The 27,474-nt window shown below is 39.9% G+C and overlaps 1 protein-coding gene across 1 annotated transcript in view; it reads left to right on the top strand.

Moving 5' to 3' along the window:
• The first annotated feature begins 12,815 nt into the window (after positions 1-12,815).
• The window catches only part of TMEM131L (transmembrane 131 like), a 116,749-nt gene continuing 102,090 nt past the window's right edge, over positions 12,816-27,474 (top strand). Inside the window, exons 1-3 of the mRNA XM_067551868.1 lie at positions 12,816-12,960; positions 13,813-13,883; positions 22,439-22,482. Of these exons, the coding sequence (XP_067407969.1) occupies positions 12,837-12,960; positions 13,813-13,883; positions 22,439-22,482 (239 nt within the window). The 5' untranslated portion in view covers positions 12,816-12,836. The remainder of the gene's footprint in view (positions 12,961-13,812; positions 13,884-22,438; positions 22,483-27,474) is intronic.

The following is a 27,474-nucleotide window of genomic DNA, read 5'->3' as shown; positions in this document are numbered from 1 at the left end:
AGAGATTTGGAGCCATTTTATGATATCAGATGAAAACACATGTTCTGGATCAACAGCAGAGGAATGCTTGCAGCTGTATTGTGCTTTCACCATTAACAGTGACTCTGACTGGGATGGAGTCTTATCTACTGCCTCAAAAAAATAATTAATTAAAAATCATTCTAGCCTCAGGGATACGTTATAAATTTACTCAATTAAAATGAACTGGCATTTTTATGACTAGTGATGACTATATCCACAATTAAGTTGAATAGTATTCTAAATTCATTAACACAGAGTATATGTTGTTGCCTGTATTTTTATATTTGGGAGTAAACTAGTAGTTTGTTAACAGTATCTAACAAGTGGGGAAAGAAAATGGCATTAAAAGTGACTCTGGTGAGGTGAAAATCAAATGGAAAATATGCATTTTAATAAGCCTCTGGATAACTACATATGAGTGGAATAACATCAGTTGTAACCTGATATCCCGCAGGAATGAGGTAAAAGCTAACTTGCTTGCTCCAGTGAGCCAAAAAATAAGAAACCATAGAAGTCAAGTGTGTAATCAGAATAATGTATAATGCTTCATAAAGCTGAATGCACAAGGCCCTAAAGTTACATGTTAAACAGATATTCTTAGAGAAATATTTTCATCATATGCAGATATTTGTATATATAGATCAGTATAATTAAGAGGATATTTTTATATGTAAGATGGTCCTCCATATGTTTATAAAACATTTATCCAGAACATACAGTATTTGTAAAATGGACTGATGGATGTTTTGATAGATTCAGGATGGGGAAAAAAATAACTTTGTCATTCTGATAATTTCTTTCTTCTACTTGCCTGAAACTAGAGCAGTTCTGGATAGAAACAAGTAATTTACAACAATAACAAAATCTTGTAGGGTTAAGTGGGAAATGCTGGCAAAGTTTTCAGAAATTTCCTTGCTTGACATTCCACTAGGGCCATGAAAGTAATGTCACAGCTATCCTTTATTCCCCAGTGCCATTGTGTGGCCTTTGGGCACAGTGGAATAAATTTTCAGTGTGCAGGAATTAAGCACACTGCTCTTGTAGTTAATAGGAACTGCATGTCTAATCCTCCTAGCACTGTGCTGAAAATCTACCTCTTTCTGTCCAGTTGTTCTTTCTGTACTATTGAAAATAATGTTGGTGAGCAAACTGATATGGCCCCAAAACTATTGGTATGGCAAATTAGCAAGTGGGTGGGGCAAGGGCAGAGGTGCAATGAAGTAAAACAAAATGCAGCAAAAAATTAGTTATGTTGTGAAGTTCAGTGTACTCAGCTATTTTTAATGAAGCTACAGTAGAGGAGATGCCATTTTTTAAAGAAAATGATGGGACTTAAATTACATTGACTTGAACAAACGTTAAAAAAAATAAATAAATAGACAATAAACTTCTTTTCTGGGCAAACCTTCAAAATACCATAATCGTCTAAGTTCTATTCAACATGTACACATATTGTGTGTATATATAGATGTGTCTTTGGGAAAAGGTTAAAATGTCTAATTTTTCTAGTTTGATCCCAGTTAGAGGGAGTTGATATATCTTTCTTCCTTAGAGGTTTTCTTAATTTCTGTCAGATCTTTTAGGATATCTCTGCTTCTTCAAGCATACACATTCTGAATAGCCACATCACATCTTTGAGCCTGCCTGCCATCCAATGAAAATTGGAAGAGACTCCCTTTGGAGCCCATTAATGTTGCTCCATAATTAGATGGAGGCAATCTCTGTTGAATAAAGTGACACAATTTCTCCACAGGAGCTGAATGTGATGTTTCCATAGCTCTCCCAGACCAGGACTGAAAAGTGGGGTCTCCTGCATCAAACCCAGCCTGCAGAGGTGCTGAATTGCACTTATGCTTTTCTTGCATTCAGAGAAAATGGAATTACAAATGTTGGATACAAATGACTTTCACCCTACAAGGAGTATTATCTATTGCATCTTCAATACTTTGACAACATTTGTGCCCCTCTCATCCGGAAGAATTAAACCCTATTGTGCTTCAAATACTTTTTAAGAGACAAAATATTACCAGAGTTACTACTGAGCTTTATAAAAGAATATTTAGAAACCGGCAATTTAAAAATAATCAGTTTTGTTAAAATATAAAAATTATTCTAAGCTTCACATTTGACTTTACAAACACAGACCCTCTTTGTAAGAAATGGTTAATACTGCTAACAGTTAGGTGCAAATATTTATTTAATAATTTTTATATACTGGGCCCACTTCACCCATTGAAGTCAGTATTAAATTCTTTAATTTCAATAAGAATGGTATTGAACCCACTAAGAAGGATTTCAATAACTTTACTCCCTGTTACCATTAAATACTCAACATTTACCAGGTATTTTATTGTGGGACTCGCAGTATTTTCTATGTCTAGAATACAAAATATTACAGTAAAGTGAGATGCGAGTCCTGTGGGATGGTGAATGATGAAGAATATGTAATAGTGACCCATGTACCTCTGGAGAACATTATCTTCAGTTGATCATCATAGTATTCATTTTTGGAATTCTGCTTTCCCCACACGTGAGAATCTTCCATTGATGTCCCTTGGAGTTCAGCGCATGTAGAGAAAGCAGAATATTGAAGATGAATATCACCATAAGGATCCAAGAGGAGAATTTTTCCCAGCATCCATACCATATCAGGCTATCTTGTCAGATCTCTCAAAACAAGCAGTGTTGAGTAGGTTCAGTACTTGAAGAGGACATGTCAAAGAAAACATCCTAAGTGCTGGGAGTAGTGATGTTGATTCGGTAGATGGCACTTTCACTTTTGAGTGTATACATAATCAATACCCCAGCATCCTGTGAGAGCGCATTTTACTGCCGAAAGTGCTGTTTTTTAGATGGCTTAAATGCAAGAGCCTGATCACCTGTGGCCATTTAAAAAATCCTATGGTACTTTTAATTACAGCCTGCCTATTGCTTATCTAAATCCCCCTGCAGTTTCGGATGGATATGAAACTTCATTTCCTCTTCTAGCTGTATGTGGTAGTTTTGCTTTGCACTGTTAAACTGTTGCTGTGTTTTGTTCCAGAGATGGTTGTGTCCAACCAGTTGAAGTGATTCCTGAGATAGTCTTCCAGTTCATTTCAATTATTGCTACAACTTCCAGGTTTTGGGATTGTGGCTATAACAGCTCACTGAATTAAACCACAAAAGAAATAAACACACTCAACTTTTATTACATACAGGGGAACATTTGTCAGCCAAAACCTTCAAATCCTGTCTGGTGAATTTTTTTAATCACTCTAGATCCAGTCCTGAATTGTTACTCAGGCAAAATGTGCATTCACTTGATTAGGAGTTTTGCATTATTATCATCATCAATGTTCACTATTATTTTTATTGCAGTTGTACATAAGGACTCTAAACAGAATTAGAACCTCACTGTACTGCGCAGGTTGCATAAGTAACCTTAACACTGGTATTTCCATCTTTCAGTTACTTTATTTTGCAGTTGCAATGTTCTTTTAACATGTTGGGTGATGGGGTATGGGTATTTGTACATATATTTGGAGCTGGTAGTGCTGCCTCTAGTTAGGGTTTTCTGACATTTCCATAAGACCCTCTTTCAGTTGCTTATAACTTTGTCCAACTTGAATCATTTGGACTAAAATTTCCCATGCTAAGTGTCTGCCTCAGGCTGATTTTGTTTTGTTTTATTTTAAGTGTCAGAAAAAGTAATCTAGCTATTTCCAAGAATTAGATGAGGGAAAATACATTTTGCCTGCACCATTGTTTTTTTTTACAACCATTTTAGTTGAAAACTAAAAACAAACAAACAAAAATTCTAATCTCTTTCACTGACCTAGGTAGTGTGTTCTCTTTTCTGGCCCATTGTCAAAGCTTTTAATTTGAAGCTGACTCCAGATGAAATACGCGTGATTCTTTGGAATTGGATATCGTCCAGAAGAGATGACCAAATGTATCTTGTAGTTTCCTCAGTCAAAATACCCTACTTTGAGCAATAAAATTTTTAATCTGGAGATTTTAGCTCCTTGTCTGCATCTAAATTCCCAGATAGCAACATAGCCAGGATTTTTTTCACCTTCCCTTGGCAATGAAGTTGCAGCATTTCAGGCCTTGGCAGTGTTATCCATGGCTTTGTTTCTCTCAAGTGGGATTACTGCAATGTGTTCAATGTTTTGACTCAGAAACATTCGTGGTGCTTCTCACAGTGACAATATTACACCAGTTCTCTATAGATTGCACTGCCTTCTGATTTGTTTCTGGGTATGATTCAAGGAGTTGATTTTGATTTATAAAGCCCTATGTGAATTGGGTCCTTGACTATCATAGCAATGGCCTGATCCTGATCCTCCATCCTCTCAGCTGAATTCAGATAGGAAGCTGTTGCTGACACTGCCCACATTTGAATAATCTGGATTTGACACATGAATTTTTATGGATGGAGTGAGGCTGGTCCAGCAGAACTAGACTATGTTGACCTTCAAAGCACATATGAGAAAGCCTGCCTATTAATTCAGGTTATTGTCTGAAGGTAGTGGCTTTAGTAAGTTAGATATTTTTTGTGACTCAGAGAGTATTTGCCTCTTGACTTGAGATATTATCAGTCTGTGTTTAATTTATGTGTTTCTATAGAAGGTGTGTACAAGCTTAGAAGTTGTAGCAGGCACAGGAGTACATTTAAAAATAAGTACTTTATAGAAAGTATAACAACAACCCCTCTCTCAGGACTATTTTTTTTTCAGTTTATAGACTGTATAGTTGTGTTTGCTGGGGGGAAAGGGGGTTAAACAATATCTTCAAACCAATTCATTCAATCGTCTTGAAGTGGTGTGTGCAAACAACAAAAACAAAAATAGAGAGAGAAATAGAAATTATTAGTTACAGAACTCAAACACCTCTCCCAAATGTCCTAGATCCATAGCTCAGAGTGTTGATTTTACATCCTTTGGTGTTTTTAAAAAAGGCTTACTTTTTTTCTTCATAGTAGTTTTTAAAAGGCACATAAAAGTAATATCCTAATAATCTATACAAAAAGAGAAAATAAATATATATCTGAACAAGATTCAATGGAGAGAAAATTCCAAGTTAAGGATTCTTTTCTTTCCTCAGTGCACATGCATGACTCTTAATAAACTCAAAGACAAAAACTCTATGCCTAATTTGCTGTTAACTCTCGCTTTTGTGCCCAGGTATTACAAGACTCTGAGATCAGCACGTAAACTTTGAAAACTCATGGGTTTAGGGAGTCTAGCGTCGTTATCGCTTAAGCTTTCAAAGCTTCACTTTAGTTTTAAATGCTTCTTTAAGCACAGACAATGCTCAGACAGGCTTTCTGAAACTAAATGAAGCTTATAAAGCTTTGAACGCTATTGCAGCATGGTGGGTCCTGCAAAATCCTGCTCTGTATAAGGATCCACCACACTATCAAGTGGATACCCTGCACATGCTGCAGAATGTAGACAGAGGACAAGAAAAGGGGTGTGTGTGTGTGTACATTAACTTTGAATAACCTAATATTTGATTTATAATACAACAGTAACATTACTTTTTTAATTAAAAATATTTAAAATGTTTTAAAAGTATATTTTAAAATAGGCAGAGAAATGAGGGAAGATATATTTTTCTTAATTGGGATTCCAAAAGCAAGTGCTTGCTTAGTAACAAGAATAATAATCATGTTCTTAATACTGTATAAGCTATTGCACCAGATTGTCCTATATTCTTCAAGTCTTCAGTGTGACCATGTAGATAGATACTGTGCAAGAGGTTTATTTTACTATGAGGATTTATTATGAAAGAAGCATATGGGAAAAGACAAAGGTAGGTCAAGTAAGTATGCTATTTATCTGATGTCTTGGTTTTTTTTTTTTAAAATAGTTCAAGGGGAACTGGCAAAAGAAAATCTGCTTATAAACAAAGGTGCAATATTTGTCATTTGCAGTCATGAGCCACAGTGTCATTAATACTTTATTCATGTAGCACAAATTTTGCTTGTTTACTTTCCCTTTCTTAAACAGATGATTGGTTGCTGACCCAGTTAGTGTTTGCAAGATAAGAGCAATTTTTCTCAAGCAAGCCCCAACGGTGACAACTGTTCATTAATTGTAAAAATTCTGCCAGCATGAGGCTTTAGAAACAACTTGTACTTCTCTAATTACGCTGCAAGAGCTGGTTTTGTCTCATGAAGCCTTATCAGTCTGAATTAGTGCGCAAAAGAATTACAAGCCCATCACAAATGACATTTCCCAACTTTGCTAACAAGGAATGATCGCATCTTTTTAAAACTTGTTTTTTTGGAGGATGGGACAGAGGGCGGGAAGGCAGAACGGTCACTTTGAGGGAGGGAGAGACTTTTGCTGTTGTGTTATTTTTTTATTACAATCATGCCTAGAGACCCCAAGAGAGATCAGGGATCCCATTGTACAAACACATAATAAGAGATCACCTCTGACTCAAAAAGCATACAGTCTAAATAGACAAGACTGGGAAGGGAATGTTGTTATTCCCATTTTACAAATGGGGAATTGAGCACAGAGAGTTTTATCGCTCAGTCCTGCAAGGTTTTGAGCACTCTGGTCCCAGTCCATCAAAGCACTACAGCACATGCTTAACTTCAAGCATATTAGTAGTCTCATTGACAAATGATTGCAAGGAGACTATGCCTGTGCTTAAAATTAAGCTTTTGCTGGACTAGGGCCGGAGTGCTCAGAATGACAGGACTGCACCCTCGACGATTGCGCAAGGTTCCACAGAAAGTCTGTGGAAGAGCTGGTAACTGAACCCAGATTGTCTGAGTCCTTAAGTGCTTTAACCACAAGCCCGTCCTTTCTCTTTAGCAAGATCAGAAATACTACATAATCATCCTTTTGCAAAATGTTGTCATTTTTACTGTGGGGGGTTTAGATTGGGAGATGGTCAAATCGTGGCTCTTATCTTCTCTGAATTTTTGTTCCATTTTGGATATTACACTTGTTCCTCCACTCTGTATTCAAGAAAAGCTTCCACTGAACTGGGGTGCCCACTCGTCCTCTATTTTTAAGGGACATCCTTATGTTCCACAACTAGCTTCTAGTAGGAGCTTCTTGATCAGTATATTTTCAAGCAATAATCACGCAAAGTGTGATACAAATAAATTATTTTGTGCCTTGCATAAAACATGTTGTGGGCTAGAGTCTCTTAAAAACTAGCTTTCTCCAATATTTCTCTTATAGCTGTCTGAAAGAGCATTACATCTTCTTGAAATATAGGTGGTCATCCAACATTGAAGTTGAGGAGAATTTTACTTGAATGCGAATTGCAGGACTGGGTTCATTATTGATATTTGTTTTATAAATTGAAGTATTTTACAAATGTATCTTCAGGCTAGCCTAGGTAAAATGCAGCATAGTTTCACTGCAGTTCAAGGACAAGGGAAACAGTACAAACATATTTCAACAGTGCATGGTATTATATTGAAAAATCAATCAAGGAGATATTAAAGTATTCCAGTCTGGGAATTTGCTTCAGATGAACAATAAGTATAGGCCTAGTCTCAAAATATATTCTTCCTTATGGACAACATAAGATTGTCAATAGATCTCTAAATACAGAAACTCTGAAAGATGAACACATTCAATAAATAATCTGGGGAAGTCCATGGACCCATTTATATTGTTATTATTTTGGCACAACTCTCTCTATTTATCCCTTACCAGTTCCACATTTTGATGCTTTCATAGTATTTGTTTATTTTTCCCAAGATAAGTAAAGTGAATCTATTGGCTGCAGATTTCTCAGACACGGAACCACTTACTTTAGTATGATGGCCCATCAAAAAGGGCTACTAGGGGTCAAGTCAGTGGCTTTTCTTTTCCATCTTCCTGCACTCAGCACACTCTCCATCAACCTCTGAATCACAGAAGACATTTAAATACAAAGTATGCTTTCAAAATGTGCTATGCTATTGGTATAGGGAGTGACCTGGAAGCAGCAGAAGCTGTGACCATTTTATGCAAGCTGCTGACAAGACTATTTTTACAGGGAGACAAGCATACTGACTTGTTTAACTGGCTGCAACTAGGCCACTGGAGTGAGACAGTGTTCAAAATAAAATAATGCAACTCTAGTGAAGAGGTAGCTTATGTAGGTCAGATTTAGCTGCATAGTTGGCTGTGAAATTGCTGCATACGTAGCCAGAACACTGTGGTATTATATATATACATCTGAGTATGACTGTTAAAACTAAAGGATAATGGCATTCCAATTTATACACTTACCCTCTAAATTCGGTGCCAGTCCTGCATCCTAAAGCTTGAGGAAATAAGATTAATCCAAATGCATTATAAAAATACCAAAAATGGAGAACAATGGCTCTGTGAACCAGGCAGGCCAACAGGGTGAGGAGTGAGCCTGGAAGATGCCAGGATTTTTATTTATTTATTTTCTGGAGGCGGCAGGAAGGGGACCTAGGACCTGGAGACTGTGGCTAAGCTGCGCCAGGAGGGAGGAGGCATCTGGGACGAGGGGCTTCTCCAGCAGGGGTGCAGGCTTTTTTGGATTTTTGTTGTTGTGTGATTGTTGAAAAATGGACCAGGGGGCCAATGGGAGATGATTTTGCAGTCTGAGGGGGTGAGTGGGTTTCCAAGTTCTTATGACTGCTGCTATTAGTGTAAGACAGATATAGCCTCACATGCAAGAGAAAGTGTCCACTCTTGCCCACCTTCATTCCCCTTGCCTTCACCATTCCATCCTCCCTCAGCTTCCACAGCACAGGTGGCAGCTGTCAAGCCCCTCCCTAGACTGCCTGGTTTGGTTCTCCCGTTATTCTCCAGGCGCAGCATCCCCTTTTCATCTACATGAGTTGCTGCTCCCACTCACGGCAGACATACCTGGTTCACCATTGCAAAAATGGACTCAGAATGAAACAGTTGGAGAGGAGCTGGAATCAACTGCAGTGCAAGAACTCAAAAAAAACAAAACAAAACAAAAATCCGAACTTCATGTTGCAATAAATTACATATTGGGCACTATGGCTAAAACATTTGCATTACATTGTGCCTATTGGCTATATACTGGACCACAGAATCTAATTAGTATGTTGCTTTTATTTAGCAACAAGCACATTTCATTCTGTTTTGCCATTTAATGCATGAAAAACAGTTCTCAGCATTTTTACTGGCAAATTGATGCACAAATGACACAGGCATGAGAGTAGGAGAAAATAATTACACTGCCTATTCCCTGGTGAAGTCTGTGTGTTATGCAATACAGCTCTTTACATCTGGAGGTGGTACCTACTTATCTCTACCACTTATTTCTATCCAGTCCTCCTCAGGCATATCTAAGTTTTGGAGCAAATACATAACTGCTAGAACCTGCACAGATGCTCATGCAACCTCTCCATTCACAAAGTTGGACCTTTGATAAACAACTCTACACCAAACTTCTCACCCTTTCCCTTCACTCTCTTAGGAATTATTTTTCAGGTAGTCTTGAAACCAGTTCAGTCAAAACAGGTCAGACCATCTTAAAACCCCTGAAACCAGGTCTATACAGCAGCTCTAACCAGTTTTAAAATTTGTTTAGCTGAACCGGTTTTAAAGCTAGTTTGGAAATTTAACCTGGCACATTTCTGTTGTCAGCAACGGGTCCCTCTGAATAGGTAGTAAAATGGTTTCACTTCTAGAGTAGAAAGGTCTTGAAACTGATCCAGTAAAATATGGTCAAGCAAACTTAAGCCATTTACAACCAGGTATGTGCTATGGGTCTAATTGCTTTTCAAATTGTTTTAACTGAACTGGTTTTAAAACCAGTTAAAAAAATTTCCCCACTGTAGGAATGCCCCTAATGTCACAAATCTGACAGGCCTGGTCTACCTTGTTTTATACTAAACAGTTCTCGTACAACTCCTCTTGTTCATGCAGTTATACTAGTAGAGAGGTGCCTTATACCAGGATAATTTATTCCCCTTCTTGTACAGGAATAAGCTATACCAGTAAAAGCACATTTATACCAGTATAACTGCATTCACACAAGGTGGATTGTACCACTTTAAGAATACTAATATAGTTTAAATGGTGTGGCTTTTGTGTGTAAATGAGGCCTTAGTTTCCTAGTATAAATGGAATGTAAGAGTATATGTGAAAAGCGATTGATTAACGATGCTGGAAGAATGAACAGAAAATAGGAAAGAAGTTTGAAAAAGAACAGCATTATAGAAGTAAGTATAGTAAGAAGTAAGGGTAAAAAAAAAAAAGGGTAAAAAATGTAGTTAACATGCAGAGTCTGTATGCAACATAGGCAAACAGAAAAGTCTCCTGTTTTACTATGGGGACAAACTTGTCAAGATCCAATGCTGCTTTTTCAGTGAATATAGAAACACTTAATAAACGTCAGGCGTGAACTCTTAGAAAAGTTGCTATCCAAAAGGCCCATGGATTTGAGAAGCATTTTATGACTCGCAGGTATAAAGAGCTAGATGGCCATACATGACTGTTTTTGCTTACCTCTCTGAAAATTATTACTGATAGCAATGGCTAATGAAGTTCCAATTAGGATTTACAGCATTACCAGGATCAAGCAATGAAAAAAGGTCTTGTAAATTGTTTGGCTTTATTTATGACTTTTCTAAGTAATTACCATTTTTGCACATTTTAGTTTGGTGTTTTTTTTTGCGGTTTTTTTTTTTTTTTTTTTTTTAAGATTTGCGAAACTAGTTTGAGTTCACAAAACATTTTTTTCTGTAATGTAAAATCATAGGTTTCTTTAAAAGAATTCAAATTTTATAAAAGTATTACTAGCTAGAGGGAAGCCTATGCTATGTGATATTAGAGCATGTTAGAAACTCCATACTGTTAAAAATGGATGATCTCTGTACAGTATCTGGACTGTATTGTATTTTATACATTATGTAGTCTTTAGATTATAAAATAAAGACAAGAGGATCTGAATACTGTAGTTGCCTATGACATTTATTTAAAAATACAATAGAACAAAAAAGAAACACCAACCCCATTATAATGCTAAGTAACCAAAATAAGTAACAAAATAAACAAAATTCTCAACTTTTCTCTAAACATCACATCCACTATATGCTTCTTCAGCAGCCTTTCAAAAACTATCTGCCCTGAAGGTCATTAGATGTTTATTTCAAACCAAAAGGGTTTATTCCCTGCTTCTCCTGCTGTTTTCCCTCTCCAGCCTCTGCCCACTCTTTTGATCCATTTTTTCAAACATTAGTTGAGCTTTTGATCAAAATATTCAAGAGGGCAACAAGCTAGAAATATTTACCTCGCCCTAATTTTAGGGATTAATGTTAATGCTTGACAGGTGTGCAGTTGCATCATTTCTGTCCTCTGACTTTCAAGCATCCTTTATGTCTGACAGCATCAGCCCAGGAGACATTCTAAAGAAGTTTATGCATTGAGAAATATTCCTAGACCACGTAAACAAGCTGTAGAGCAATCCAGAATTTATTATATAGTTAATGAAATAAATAGTTCGTTTCCATAGAAAAATACTACCACGATTTGTTTTCTCTCTGAATTACTTAACAGGAAATGGGGTCTCTGTAGTTGGACTTTGAAGAAAAGGGTTTCCCATGACTTTTGCATCTGATAGTGAGGTTGTCCACATTCCACATGAGCTCTGCATGAGTCTATTTCTGTCAACACCTGTTATAAGCTGAAGCCTCTCCATGAGGTCTCTCCCCTTTTATATTATGCTGAGATCAGAATCCAGAGTCCTCTGGAAGCAGTCAGTGTCTTGTCACCCCCAATGACAGCTTGTCAAATTCATCGGATATCCTCACTGCGACAATTGGCAAGAGGCCATGCAGATATACTTCCCTTTCCCCTTCAAAGTCCCATATGTTTTAACCACCGTTCCATTAATGCTTTCTACACTGACTGGTTTTTGTGGGCAATAAAAATTCGCTGTGACATGTATATGCTCATGCACACACAAAATTATCCACCCCTCTGCTAGCAATTGGAGACTTGAGGTGGGAGGAATGTGTGCAGAATAATTTAGTATTGAATGGCTGTCATCCAGTGCTGGCATGTAACATGTCGCTTGCACCACATCAGGCCCCCAGAATGCTATTTGCATTCAAAGTGGCACGGTGAATAGCGGACAAATTACTTTGTGTGTGTGAGCCAGACATCCCAAGGCAATAATTTGCTTGCCACCAGCTGGAATGCAAATGCAGTTGTGGGGTACTGACACACCATTTGTATGCACCTTTGTGTGGTTGCATGCCATATACATAACCCCCTTGCGCGTGTACCACGGTGTGCACGCATCCAAGGGCGGGCGTAGAAGGGTTGCATGCATTAAAACGTTTTAAACCCCCCTGGAGAATAAGGCCGAGAGATTGCATTTCCCTTAGCGTGAGACAATAGGCCCAACGCCGCTCTCCTTACACGGGCCCGGACCCTGCTGAAATCAGGGGCCTACGTAAGGGAGCGCGGAATCTGGCCCAGGGTTTGCTGGGCTGAAGAGTTGCCCCCCTCCCCGCCCCCCGGCTCTGTGCGGCTGGCCTCTCTGCTGCCATGTGCTCTGCGAGAGCAGCAGCAGCAGCCGCCGGGCGGGGCCCTGGCTGCGCGAGGGGCGGCTGCCTTCTCATTGTCAATGTTCCACCCGAGCAGAGCGAGACCGGCTCCGCCGCGCAGCGCCCAGCCCAGCCCAGCCCCCTCCCTATCTCTGTGGTACACACACACGCACACGCGCGCGCGCAGACTAGCAGAGCTGAGCTAGGACGAGGCGGCGGCGGCAGCGGCAGCTAGCTGCAGTAGCCTGCTGCAGGCAGCCCCCGCGCTCAGTCCTCTCTGAGCAGCAGCAGCACGCCGAGCACCAGCATGGCGGGGCTGCGCTACCCGCAGCCAGGCAGCTACTGCCGCACAGCCACGGCCATGAACCTCCTGCTAGGCGTCTTCCAGGTCCTCTTACCCTGCTTTCGCCCGGGAGAAGCGCAGGGCCAAGGTAAGCGTCAGGGAAAAGGGGGGCTGGTGGAATCCGCAGAGATGGGGGGAGGGGGTTGCTTGTAAATAAGGGGGCGGGGAGGGGGAGCAGAGAGGCTGTGTGTGAGCAAAGCGGAGGCGAAAGCCCTGGCCGAGCAGCCGCCGGCATGATTGCTTTTGATCGCAGAGCCTTTCCCTTTCGCTTTCCCTCCATCCTTTGGTGCGCGCGGTGGGAGCGGAGCCCCCCACCCCGCTTTGTGCTGGCTGGAATGGTTTCCCTCCCAGCCCCCTGAAAGAGAGGGGAGAAGAACGAGGCGGACTTACTCCGCTTCCTGCAGCATTGTTTCTGGCGCTGCTGCGCCTGGCTGGAGAGTCCTCGCGTTTTTGTTTGTTTGTTGGCCCGTCTTTTAAGGCCATAAAGCAAGTGCAACCTTGTAGCAAACTGCTGCGAGCCAGCGTTCCTGAAACAAATCAGCCACGAATTGCCCCAGCCCCACCTCCTTGTGGATCGCTCCCCCCCTCCCCGATAACACGGTGCACACATTGACATTGCAGAGAAAAGAGACCCTCCTTTTTGATCCGTAGAGACTCCTCAGGGCAAGGCATTAGCCACCCCCCGTTTTGAGTCAGACACATTGTGATCTTTACCCGCTGCAGCAGATTGGCTCAGAAGGCACCTTTATGTGCCAGGTTTGCCTATGCACTTTAGATGTCACCAGCCTGTGCTGCTTTTAATATGGATCCTCTTTTTTTTTTTTTTGGTTCAGTGTTGGGGAAAAGGGAAACCTGAAATGCTGCTGCCGTTTGAGCGTTTTCGTGAATGTAAAATGTGATCAGTTATTTTAGTGTGTGTTGTTTTGTTTGGCTTGTTTAGCTATTGACCCAATCCCCAGTGTGGTGGAGCTGTGGCAAGCCGAAGAAGGGGAACTGCTGATGCCCACTCAGGTGAGGAGATATGGTGACAGCACTGAGGGGTGTATAGAGGGAGGAGCAGAAGCAGCTTGGACAGCCAGCCAGCCCCTAACAGCAGCGACCACCACTAACGTCAGTTTGCCATGCAAACAAACTATGACCGCCACAACAGTGGACGTTTCCAAGTCCCCCATGTGATACCATGAGTCACAGTGCCTTCAAGTGTGTGTCTGGGGTTGGCACTGTACCTTGTCAGGGTTACAGCAGCCTGCAGTGTGCACAGTTAAGATTACATTGTAACTCTGAGGGGGAAATAAAGTGATATCAAGCAGCATGTGATTCCTTTGGTGAAGGAGATTTGACGGTGTTGCTATGCCTGATTTTGTCAATACAGACCAAACTAACATCCTGCAGCATTGCAGTGCATGTGGAAAATAAGCAGCAGAACTTGAGGTTATTTTACTGTTTTTCTAAATACTGTTAACAGTTTGCATTATTACCATGATTTAATTGCATTAGGTTGGGTATGTAAGTTTATCTATTCTGTTTATTGTTCCTGTCACACAAACATTCCTCAATTTTTTTTTTTGCCCCCTAAATGTCCTTAGCATGATAGAATGTGATTTTTTTCAAGTAAATATATTTGCGTGTGTGTTTGTGAATATATATTTGTATGCCTGCATGTATAATAAGTGTGTAATGCATGCGTGTGTGTGTGTGTGTTTAACTAAACGCTCGGTGTACGTGTTTTCTTTCCATAATGATATGTTATTTGTGATGTTACCATTTTGGTATGATGTATTTTAGTTTTATTTGATGAAATTTAAAATATAGCTGTTGTGAACAAGTTTTTCATGAGGAGGAAAATGTTTGTATAGTAAAGTGTACTGTTGCTATAGTAAGCGAGGAAGAGTGCTAAGAACCAGGGTGTAGACTTTATAAATAAATGAGGCAGTCATTTTATTTAATGTGTATTGATAGAGTATGCCCATAGCATTGAGTTGTGCTTTTCTAGACTTCAGGGCACCAGACTTACAAATGGGAAGGATCAGTCTTTGCGGATGTTGCCTTCTTGTGTAGGACAATGATAGAACAACTTCGCTCTCTTAAGCCATTATGTCATTCTTTATCATTGGACATTAATGGCAGAGTGGTTGCCTTCGAAAACTAACGGAAGTGTTATTTTCCTCATCGGCTTGTTAATAATCAATGCGGTGGCCACTGGCTTAGAAGGTGGCGGGTCTCGGGGCTCTGTTTTTGTTTTCTAGGTGAGAATGTGTGTGTGTGACCAAAGATGTACAGGTCAAAAAGAGCACAGCTTGATTTTCAAATCCTTAGAATGAGTTTGCAGAGCTGACCACTAAAGAAAAGGTATCTTAACTATAAATTAAGAAATCTTGTTCTGGAAGACACAGAAACACGTTACAGATGAAACCCCACTAAGCCTTTTACAGTTACTTTTCATAGTAAAGCTGCATGCTTTTGTAATGTTTAGTTGGGAGGAGTAGGGCCACTTGAAAAAGACCTTTTAAAGTTGATTTTGTTTTTGAGAGTCTGCTTAAAAAAATGTTTTCAATTTTGGATGGAGTTTCCCTTTAAAAGAATATAATTTAGCGAGTGGCTTAAAATCAGTCGCGTATGTCACTTGATATTCGTTAGTTAGCTTACTCCTGATGAATCCATGGAGCAGAGGAATCTTAAACTCAGGCAAATGTTTTCATTTTCCATATATTCTGCATTAGATGTAGAAAAAGAACATAGCTTTCTAATTTCAGCAGCATCAGTGCAACAAGTGTAGTCATTATAAGTCAAAGTAAGACAATAACTGTAGAGCCATATTAACCAATGTCTGCTAACACAAATTTGGGAAACAATTTTTGTATTAACTTTGTCTCCAGGACTTGAAAAATTACCGGACACCTAGGTCCAGCACACCTGTGAGATGTCAGGGCACTAACCCAGTTAAAAGCCTAATCTCGTTCCTCAACTGCAGTAATTCCTACCATTGCTCCTTGCTTGAGCATCTTTCATTTCAGCCTTTGGCTAGCAGGAATCTGATCACTTTGAATTGTGCTTCTCTGGCAGCAAGCATGATCTTTCTCTATTTTATACTACTATGCCACAAAGCCTCCTTGAAGCTAGCACGGATGCGGGGATTCTCCTCTACTCACTTTGTAGCCTTTATTTGTTGGTTCCTCTTTCAGTGTAAATAGCTCCAGTGCCATGGCCTGCTGCTGCTGCTTATAGCTTTTTCAAAAACTAGCAGACCGAACTTGATGTGATTTTTGTCTATTTTGCTGCTGACTACAGGGTTCTGAAATGGCAGCAATGAAACAGACTGGTCTTCTGACAGTTTCACACTGTTTCAGCATGAGAGAAAGAAGAGCAGCAAAAGAGGCACTGGAAATAGTGTGTAGACGTAGGAGAGCAGTGCTACATCAGTTCACATTTGGTTACTATTCCTTTTCAAGAAGGAAGCTTAAATTCCACAGAAATATATTGCTCAAAGATCCCCTCAGTCACAAAGGAAAGTTACCAGTAGATTTTTCGTGTTCTTTCCCTTTGCAAGGATTCCTTTTCCCCTTTACATGCATGGGGTTATTTTTGAAGTGGTCACAAACCTGAACAATGCTGATGTACCAGTGAGGATTCAGTGCCCCCCTGCTAGTGCTCCTCCCCCATTTTTGTCTGTGGTACATAATTGTCATTAGTAAAGAAATATTCAGATATTGTCTTTATTATGTGATGCAAAACTTGATGCCTTTAAAATTAAGTTTAACCAAGACTTTAAAGACAGGAAACATATTGGCTCCGATATCCTTTTGCCTTTGGCTCCTTTTGCCCTCGGTTTTTGAGTAATTTTAATGCTGATCTCTCAGTGTTGGACAGTGCCGTCCTCTCTTGATATAGAGAAATGACAGCACCTGAGAAGAAGGAGTGCAGGTTCCCCTCCCGAAGTGCCTCCTTTCTGTTTTGGTGTGACCAACCTTTAAGAGTGATGGGTGAGGTTAGTCTGCCAGGTCTGTTCAGTCCATGGTTTTTTTGCTGAGGTAACCAACAATGTTGCTAATGTGGTGATAGTTTTCTGATGTCGATTTCTGTCCCTTTGGAAGTGGCTTGACACAACCATCTTATACATATACCACCAAACATCCATCAAATGGTAGCTTTAAGCATCTGCTGATGTGGGCAGGATTTGAGCTGGAGTGTTAAAAAGCTCAATATCTCATTCAGCAATCAAGTCCTGCATTGACTTTTTTTCCAGAGCTGTGAGAACTCAAAGAAAGAAGTTAAGTGAGAAGGAAAGAAACTTTACAAAAACACTTAAATACTTATCATTGCTTTACAGTCCCTTCTTAGCATCCTCTTGCCTACCTGAATTATATCAAGTTCAAACTCTTTAGTCTAACCATTTTCTCCTGCTTTCCCTTCCCATTGTTTTTGCTCCTCGTAAGCCCCTCCCAACTTCCCCCCATATTTTCTTCTGTCTGCCCCATATGCTTGGACTCTCTTCTCTCTCCATTCAGCTTACTTTTAAAAACACTTCATCCATTAAGCCTGTCAGTGATGACTCCCCTTAATGCACAACATACACAATATTTGAGACTGGACCATAATTTGTGTGTCAAGTGTAATGTCTGCTCCTTGTTGGTTCAATATCCAGCATGTTGACAGCTGTCTATAAATAATAGCTTGCAGCAATCGCCAATACTGACATTTCATCATGAGGTTTGTTTTTGTTTTGAAATCATTCACTTTCTGAATCTGAAATGGGTAGCATTGTTCTCTTTAAGTTTTTTAGTTTCTCTTTGAGGTGACTTGTAAGTTTGTGGAAGGAATGGGATGGGAGAACTTGACCCATGCCTTGCTTTCAGGCCTACTTTGTACATCACAAGAAAACAAGGTAGCTTTTCTGTTTTGTTTGTTTTAATCCTACCTGTTTGTAACATTAAAAATTTAGGTCCTGTGTATCCTGAAAGACTATGGATGAATGGAAAACTAGTGGAATGTTGACTTAAGGACCAAGAAGGGAAAACTTGATTAGAATAGCAGATGTGCTTTTATTTAGATTGTTTATAATTCTGTGGGTTTGTTTGTTTGTTTGTAATTTGTTAATATCTATTTAAGTAAAACACTTGAGATAAACCTTTCCTTTGTAAAGGACTCAACGCTCAAATCCTCTCAGTTATGGACTGAAAAAAGCTCCAGGTATGCACACAAGCCTTTGAGACCTTGAATGAAAAAAAAAATACAGTTCTGATTTTTCTAAAATAAAAAACAAGCATGTGATTTGGTGGAGGAGAGAGGGGGAATCTGACTTTCTTATATATATACACACACAAAATATGGCTCAGGGACGCTAACACAGCTTGTTTTCTTTGGCAAGCACCATTAGAAAAAGCGTCAGCAGATCACCCTTGTAGTTTAAGGTGTTTAAGGTTAAAGTATATTTTGTTAGTTACTGCCAGAATCCAAAAAGCAATGGCATAGTAATTAACAATTTCAACTTTGCAAGGCAGACTCAGTATGTTGTTACTAAAGGAGTGTTGTGATGGGAAGAGTGACTTGGAAATCCCCAGGACAAGAATAACCCTTGTAGCCCAAAAGATTCAGAGAGGGAGTTAATACATTTTTTTTTTCAGTTTAAAAATAAATCTTGGGTTTGGATATAAACATTGAAGATGCCAGCAATTAAGTCATCAAATACAGTTAGTTTGCACTGAACTTTTCCTTTGTGGTGTCTGTGGCATATATATCTTAAATGATTTTAAAACTGGGGGGGGAGTTGGTATTCTGTCACATTTGTGGACATAAATTAAGTCTAATAAACCAGCAGGATGTTCTGGAAAAGATATTGCTAGTGTGGATTTGGCTCTATTTACAAGCATTAGCTGATTTCCACAAGTAGTAACATTAAATTATACAGGGCATTTTCAGAATGCTGGAATAAACTGGAGTGAAAGGGAATGCAATAATATTAATACATTTTTGTAGCCAATTAAAGTACACAGTGAACTGAGGGAGATTAATCAGGGTGAGACCATGTCTCAGGGATAAAGTGGTGCTAGATTTTTAATATCAGTGCCCTGGTTATGTCTGGGATTATTATTTATTTATTTATTTTGGCACAGAGGGTGCCAGATGGCAGGGTCCTAACTTCGCTTCATGTTGTTTAATGTGGTGTCTCTGGCTAATAAAGTTAATTCCCATCCCTGATTTGAGAGCTGATGAAGCCTTTGATGCTCCATGTGTAACTGAGACTTGGCTGGATGACACTGCAGTAGTATGTCATTAACCCCGATAAGTCAGTTAAAGCACATAGTGAATGTATAAGGTCTTCTGCTTTAAATCTGGATTTAACTGAGGTTATAGCTACACTGTAAGAAAATAAACAAACAAATAAACAAATAAATAAATTGCGGCAGTGAGTCTCAGACCTCAGGTCAATTGCTTCTGGCTCCTGAGGCTTGAGCTGTGGGGCCAAAAATAGCAGTGTAGATGTTCCCACCTGGGCTGGAGCCCAGACTCTTGAGACCCTCACCAGATTTGAGAGTCTAGCCTGCAGCCCCAGCAGGAATGTCTACACTACTATTTGTAGCCCCATAGCGTGAGCCTGAGTCAGTTGACCAAGGCTCTGAGCCTCGCTGCCATGGGAGTTTTTGCAGTGTAGTTGTTGCACTCTGGGGGCTGGTCTATGCTTACCTGGAGATTTGGCAGCAGTTGACGGGAGTTACGCAAACTACGCAGAGTAGCTTGCGTAACTCACGTCGACTGCTATGCTTCCCTTCTGTGCGCTGTCTACACTGCACTGTTCCCGTCGACGCAGTGCTACGCTACTTGAGGGGGTGGTTTACCAGTGTCGACTTCCTGATCGATTGAGTGGGTTTACACTGACCGCCCAATCGATCCAGAAAGATTGATCTGGCAGCGGCGAATTTGCTGCCGTCAGTATAGACTCGGCCTAAAGGGGCTCAATCTGAGTCAGAGCCTGAGACGGAGGAACTTATGTGGATGTGCAGGCTACCCTTCAAGTCCTTGGTTGAGCATTACTATGTTCCTCTTAATGCAATGTTGGAGTGGTTGTGGCTGATGGTTCATACAGATAATACAGAAACTGTCCAGTGTTAGCTCAGAATCTTATAGCTGCCCTGACAGATATGGGACTCACCCAGGTGCTTTCTGTCCTAATACATACAGCTGTCCAAATGCTGGATCTTGATTTTGCAGGAGGATTGGAGGGAAAAGGTTACACTCTTGTCAGAGACATACCATTGCCACCTCCATTGTGAGGTCAGGACACCCCTTTTTTGTTGGTCTTCTACCAGAACCAGTTAGATTTCAGATGGGCTGTCAGGAAATAATTGGTCAGACAGGCAACTCCCTAGCCTGGTCGGACAATATGTTATCTTTTTATCTTAGATTGTCAGTGTTACACTAGTTCCCTGCATGTTCCTCCCATATAACGACAATCGACTAATAGCCTTTGACAGATAGAGGAAGGACAATCGCTAGAGTGCTAGAACTAGAAGGCATGTTCCAAGTCATGAATGTTTGAGGTGTTATGCTGTGGCTGTAAAATAGATGTGGAAGGATATCTTCTCCTTCACCATAGCAACTGTGAAGTCCTGAGGAGTAGACCTGTTAAAGGGTGATGAACAGCCTTGTGACACAGAATGAGACAACATAGAATCTGATTCTATATTTTCACGCTTGGAGAATGTTACAGGCAATGGATAATACCACTTAGAATCAGACTGGATTACCAGCATATGTTGTGATATAGCTGTTTTGGGGGGAATACAAATGTGAAGTCTTCTCAATTTGCTTTGTGTCCGTTGTTGCTTACTGAGGCTCTGAAATGTATAGGGAACACTGGGAAACTGGATTTATCTCCCTCCTAATTGCTAAAGTCTAGTGGGGGAAGATGCTAGCTCATTTATCAGAGGAGATTGTCAACTCCTCCCTTCAGGTACTACTATCTCTTGTTATGTTGATGCTGAAGAACCGTCTGATGAGATTGTGAATTTCTAATCTCCCTTTTAAAGGAAAGTTTATGCAGAGGTTTTGAAGTCCTCAGATTTTCTTAATCCCTGTCTGTCTTGTTGCTGGCCTGGATGTGGTATGAAGACTGCACTTGTCTCATTGCTTCTGGCGATGGACAAAGATTAGATGTCTGTGCTGCCTTTTAAAAAAAATCTATCAGATGCTTTTAATGCCATTAACCATGATGTATTGATGCATTCGCTGACCCTGGCAAAGACAGATGGAATTGTAGTATCTGAGTGCTTGTATTTTTTCTCTCTTCATAGGCCCCTGGCTAGTATTGAGCAACTGCTCGTTTCTCCAGGGATTCTTTTCTGCCACCCCCTGCTCAGGAGATTAATGAGGCTGGGTGGGCTTTCATGCCCCACAGCTCTGAGTTTCCATTTTATTGGACCTCAGTGGTAGTTAATCCCTTTTCCAGTGTCTAGCCAAAATTGGAGCTTGAATCAGAAGCTTGTCCTGGGTTAGAGGTAGGATGGAAAAACAGCTGGCGGAAGTTAAAAGTTCTATCTTTTCTGTTCATTGTACAGAGTTTTCCCACCTTTTGCTGTTCAGGTTTGCAAATTGAATATCTGGTGGGACTGCCAGCGGGTGCTTCAGTAACAAAGAAAACTTCTTATCATTTGTGCTTGGCAAGATGACAGACCTTTGCATGAAAGTGTTAATCTAACTAAAGTTGCCCCTTACTTTGTCAATGCAAATTGGATTGTTGCATCCTCTTTTGCATTACACCTGAAGACCACTTGGAAACTTCAGCTGGTTCAGAACACAGCAATTTTTGCCTGTTTAAAAGGGTCTCCTGCAAGGAGCTTATTACATCAGAGCTCTATTTCACTTCTGCATGCAATTCAAAGTGTTTTGAACTACAAGCAGTCATGATTTGTGCCCTGTATATATTAGAGAACACCTCTCTTATGTTTTATTTCAGCAGTTGAGATCAGCTGTGATGTTGGAGCTTATAGTCTCTAGAAATTGTTGTAGGCGTCTATGTTCATTGGAGGGTCCTGCATTTGAGAACTTACTTCCCTGCCTTTGGTCAGACAAGTGCCAGTATTTGTCGACCTTCAAGGTGTTCTGCAGTCTGTTTCCTCAGACTTTGGCTAATTAATGCATTGAATGAGCGCAAGTAATTTTAGAGGGGAACTGATTGATCTTTATGATTTCTGAGGGTGCTTAATGTTGAATATTGGTTTATCTTCAATTCTTTTTGTATGCATTTAACCATTTGAATTGTACATGTGCATACAATTCTGAATAGATGCATTCAGAAATAAATAAATTAGATGAAAGTTTGGAAAAGATAATGGAGTAACCATATTAAGTGGCAATAAAATTCCAGATCTTGGCTAGGTGTTGTTTAATTACTGAAGCATGTAGAATTTCTTTGTGCTTAATGAAGCAATTTAATTAATTTGATAATTTCTGACTTTTTACTAATGAATCATGATTACATCAACCTCAATGGGATTAGACGCACAGTACATTTCCAGTGTACACCGTTATGATATTTAAACCCTTACATGGTATTTTTTTCTATTCATTAGGCTGATTCTGAGGAGGATGTGGAAGAGCATCCACAAGAGCAAAGGTAAGCAAAATCTGAATTAAACCATGGATATTAGAGCTCATCTCGGTTTATAAAACTGCATTTTACACTTCAAATGCATTTAAGTATCACTGGACAGATTAGTTAAAAAGGAAACATATTCTGATATATCCCATTTTATGTTATAATAAACTTGAAATGTTCTTAGAATTGCTGCTACAGTATTTATATTATTAGCTATTTATGTTAATATTAACTAACTGTTTTCAGTAAAGACAGATGTAAAGCACAACATGTAACAGGCTCTGACAAATGTTCTCTTGTCTCTTTTCTTCCTAATTTTTTACCTCTAAGTTGTATTTGATTTTTATCATTTTTGTAAAACAGATTTTTACATTTGCGAATGGACTTTATGTATCTTTCATAGAGTATCTGTTTGAACTCATTTAAATCCCAGTTGTAAAATATAATAGTCTCAAAGTGTTGCTAATGTTGTGAGTTTTGTTAACAGTTGGATATTACAGTGATAGGCATGATAGAAGAACTAAGAGAGTACGAACCATTCTCACCTTGTTACTATCGAGTCATACGTTTCCTGAACTTTCAAGTTCCTTGAAATTAGATGAACAGTAAAGTTCTTAAGAAATTTAGCTCTTAACTATACTGTTTCTGTTAATGTCAGCCCTTCCATTTTGGGTGGTATCTAGGGCTGCAGATTTGTCACAGCATATTTTATCCAGAATTACAGAGCAGTCATGGTAAATTTAGTAAAAACTCATGGGTTCAGGGGAAAAGGTGTGTAAAGTCATGAGTATGAAAATTCAACTATCGGTACCTCTTTAAATGCAGTATACATAAATAATTCCACAGTAGTCCGTCTACAGACACAGGAAAAAACCCACTTGGGGTACAAACTCATGGGAGGTCACCAATATGCCGATGTCCTTTTCCGGTACTGCCTTCTCCTCACCCTACTAAAGGTGAAGTGACCACCTGCAGCAGCAACCTGCTGGCACTGCTACTCTATTCCCAGCCTGATGGGAGGGGAGGCCTCGGGAGATCTGGGTGGAGGACCTGGAGAACAAGCCCACCATGGCTCAGTGAGGAGGGGAGGCCCTTGGGCGTGGTGAGGATGGGAGAGCGAGCATACCCTACACTCACCCCACAATGGTGGTTCTTGTCCCACAGGGCTGGACCCAGCTCCCCGCTCCAGGTGTTGCAACCTGGTGCATGGCGTTTCAGCACCGCTCAGATTTGGTCCAATCATTCCCTCTGTCATTGTGATGGGAGAATGGCCTGGCTAAACTTGAGTGAATGACACTGCAACCCCATGCTCCAGGACTGGGGAGCCACACCCAGCCCCACGGGACTGGACCCATTGCTGTGGGGTGAGTGCAGGGTCTGCTTGCTCTCCAGTGCCTCCACCCAGGCCTCCCCTCCTCACTGAGCCAGGGAGGGCGTGCTTTCCGGGGCCTTCCCTCTGTACTGGGCCAGCGATCCACTGTTGTCTGGGAAACATTGCTTAATTAAAGTCATGCACACAAAGGAAAGTCATGGTATCGGTGATATTTTTAGCACATGACAATCCTGCAACCCTAGTAAATATCATTACACAATTTTTTTTCACATATGTTGTTTTCTATAAGTGTCCAGATTAAAATACTTGGACATCTACCAATGAAACAGCTCTGTCCTTTGGTACATATTGGTGTGGGCACAACTTTCAGTGCCATGTAAGTAATACAAATCACAAGACTTAAAATAAACAAATGTTTTAGACATAACACAACAACGTATTAATAGCTGCAGTTAGCTAAAAAGCTTGTTTCATTCAACTCATTTCTTTTAGCTAGAATTATGGAGTGATTAAATGTGGGCAACCACAGGATTTCATTACTGTATTAATTATTAGTGAAGAGGGGTTGTTGTATGATTTGCACCCCACTGAAGCCCTCCTCCAGGTAGACTTTTTTCCCATCAGGAGCCCTGCTGTCTAGGATATGCAGGCAGGAGCCTGCTTAACCCAGGACAGAATCAAAGCTATTATCTCTATTATCTCTAAAGTCCTAGGGAATGACAAAGATGGTATTAAAAATGGAATAGCACGATTGTTGGTACCTCTACCAGTTGCTGCTTACAGTTCCTGCCCACGTACTACATGTGAGTCTTAGTCACAATATGTGGCTGCTGCCTGAGATATTTAGTTTAATAGGTATAACTTCATCTTGTTTTTCCCTCCAAAGCGGGGCCAATCCTTTAGTTGTTACTTGGGCAAAACTTCCATTGATAACAGTGGGAGTTCTGCCTGAATAAGGATTGAGGTTTTTGTCCTGCTGTTTGTACCTGTGGCCTGTAAGATTTTCTATGCAGGGTTTTCAATGCATCTCTAAGCATTGCTGAGATGATGTCAAGACCAGCAGCCCCAACTGACATACCGAAGATGGTGTTTTGCTTCTGATTAGTTGCCAGAAACATGGGGCTTGGGGAGAAAAAATGCCCTTTGATGTTTGCTCTTCCTTGTAGATTGTGTGACTGTCTCAAAAAACACCAGTAATAAAAATATTGGTAAAAGATTAAAATAGTTCCTGAGATTGTGATAGGTCCCGTGACCAATTTTTAACTACTTGGATTGTTTTAAAATATCGTAATGCCTAATCCATCTCGAATATGGATCTTTGTTGTGAAAGTAAAATTTGTCAGATGCACTGCACGCTTAAACTGTTTTTACGCTTGAACGCTCCAGGATATGTATCTGTGTAGCTCTCCATTTACATGTGTCCTTTAAGCTGTGTTCTTTTATTTTTTAGAGTATGCAACTTTTTTTGGACATTATGAATGAGGGCTAGAGAAGATAGCTTAGAAAGATATTAATAAGAATAGGATTCCCCTCTTTATCTAGTTATTTTCTTTCCAGATCCTGTTTCAGTGACTTGGTTTACATTGTGTGCTGAAATCCTGGGAACACATTTCCTTTTCCTAGAGCAGTGAATGAGAGGCTAATGAGTAGCATACTGTGTCATAAAGTTGGGAATGTGGTGTATGTATAGCAGTCATAGCTAGGAAACTCCCAAGGTATTGCACTCTTTTGGCATTGCTAAAAGTAGCAGATGTAACAGAAGCTAATGGTGAAAGTGAATCAAAGCCTCCAGTGTTGAAGAAAGCAGATAGAGTTCTGGATCTTGGGACACACGGAGAAAGGTATCTTCCCTAAAGCATTACGCAGTCTGCAATTTCTAATGCTAGGTTAATGGGTTCTTTTGGGAGCTTGTTTATCTAATTTTAGAAAAATGATCACTAGGGCATTAACAGTCTATTAACTGACTTCCTGTACATGTGCATCTCAAAAGCATCCATTTGAGGTGTGTTTTGTGTTGTGCACATAGGAGGAAAGGATATAATTTTTTATCTTTGTATTCAAGTTTCTACATAGGCTAATGCCAAAACCATATTTAAAAACAAAAATACGGAGGTGGTTGGCAAAACCACCATTTTTGTCCTAGCTTTTGGAAACCTTTCACGGACAAGTCAGAAATGCTTTGTTTGGAGTTCTGTGGGCTGGTAGATGCCTGGCATGAGTGAGCAGGGAGTAGGAAGATGTTGCTAGTTGCCTAGGTTACAATTCCTGCCTCCTTGATTGCTTGGACTCTCCTGGGCAGCTTTGCCTCTATTTTCTGGCCACCTGGATCAAGGTTAACGTAGGAAATGCTGCCAGTGGATCGTTAGATGGTTGGATGTACTTTTTTGGGACGCATTCTTCAATCAAATTGAAGCTTCACTTACTTAGAAATGTCCTTTCATGTAATTTCAAGTTTATTTAAAAAAAAACCAAAACAAAACACCTGCATTTGGAGACCTGAAGGGAAAGATGTCTTACAAAAACAAGTTTGGCATAGACTGTTACCAGCAGAAGAAAATCAATGACAAGTGCTGACAGTTATTTCTTTAAACTGTTGAAACTTCAGCGTTTGAACAGCTGAAAGTGGACATGCAAATACCGCTTGTCTGAACTGAAGGAAAATAATGCCTGTAATACTCCTCAGTTTGCTAAAATAGAGAAAGATAGATGATGGTAAGCCATGACGGATCTTGTGGCCAGACTTAATTTAGCTCAGGGTAAAAATGAAAAACCAGAAAGTGAAGTTGAAACTATTGAAAGAGGTTACATGATAAATCAAGCAATGGTAAAGGCTTTCCATGCCAAACTCCTATGATTTTTTGCGGGGTGAGAGGGAAGACCTCAGTTTGTAAGATTAGCGGCTTTTTAGAATAGTCTACTTACGAGGATTTAATTGCATTTATTTTTATTACCCAGTTTCACATTAGAGCATGCACATAGAGTAGCCAAAGGTATGGCAAAGTCAAGTGATAAACATAGACCAATACCACTGAAATTTCTAAATGTGCATCGCAAAGTATCTGTCTAGTCTACAGAGAAAAAGGAAGACATTTTTTATTGATTTATTTTAAAAACATAGTCTTTTAAGACTTTGAAGGCGAAAAGTCCTATGGTTCTTACCATTTTTCAGTGGGGGTTTTATAGAAAAGTTTGCCCTAAAATTCTCTCTCACATTGATTAATGTGTGTAGAAGGAGTGGTGGTGTGCACTTTTATTTGATAGTACTTAATGACAATGGGAATGACTGTAAACAGAGTTTTGTACAGATCCATCTTATTTTTGTATGTGCAATATTATAGTAGTAGCAGTTAGGATAGAAACCATTTTAACCACTTTAACTTAAACAGGTTAGACATCTTTGTTTAGTGTAGACAAGTATCAGATAACCTAAGAAAAGTAATGAGTGTGATCCACTTAGCTCAACCAGACAGTATTGTTGTGTTGAACTTTTTCCCTTGAATATTGAGAGGGCATGTGCCCGGATGGAGTGAGACTACTTACTGTACTTGACAATATGGACTTGGGTTGGTTCCAAACTCCCTGAGAATTCAATGGCTAGAGTAAGTCGGTGGTTGGAATTCTGAGCCCTTTCACATGTCAAGGAAAATTTCCCTTGTTTCTACTGGTCTTTGCTTTAT

Source organism: Emydura macquarii, unplaced genomic scaffold, assembly GCF_026122565.2.
Source record: "Emydura macquarii macquarii isolate MOO-44397 ecotype Brisbane River unplaced genomic scaffold, CSIRO-AGI_Emac_v2 contig_1363, whole genome shotgun sequence".
Classification (NCBI taxonomy): domain Eukaryota; kingdom Metazoa; phylum Chordata; order Testudines; family Chelidae; genus Emydura; species Emydura macquarii.
Note: the sequence above shows the minus strand (reverse complement) of the source record. Positions and strands in the feature narration are given on the sequence as shown.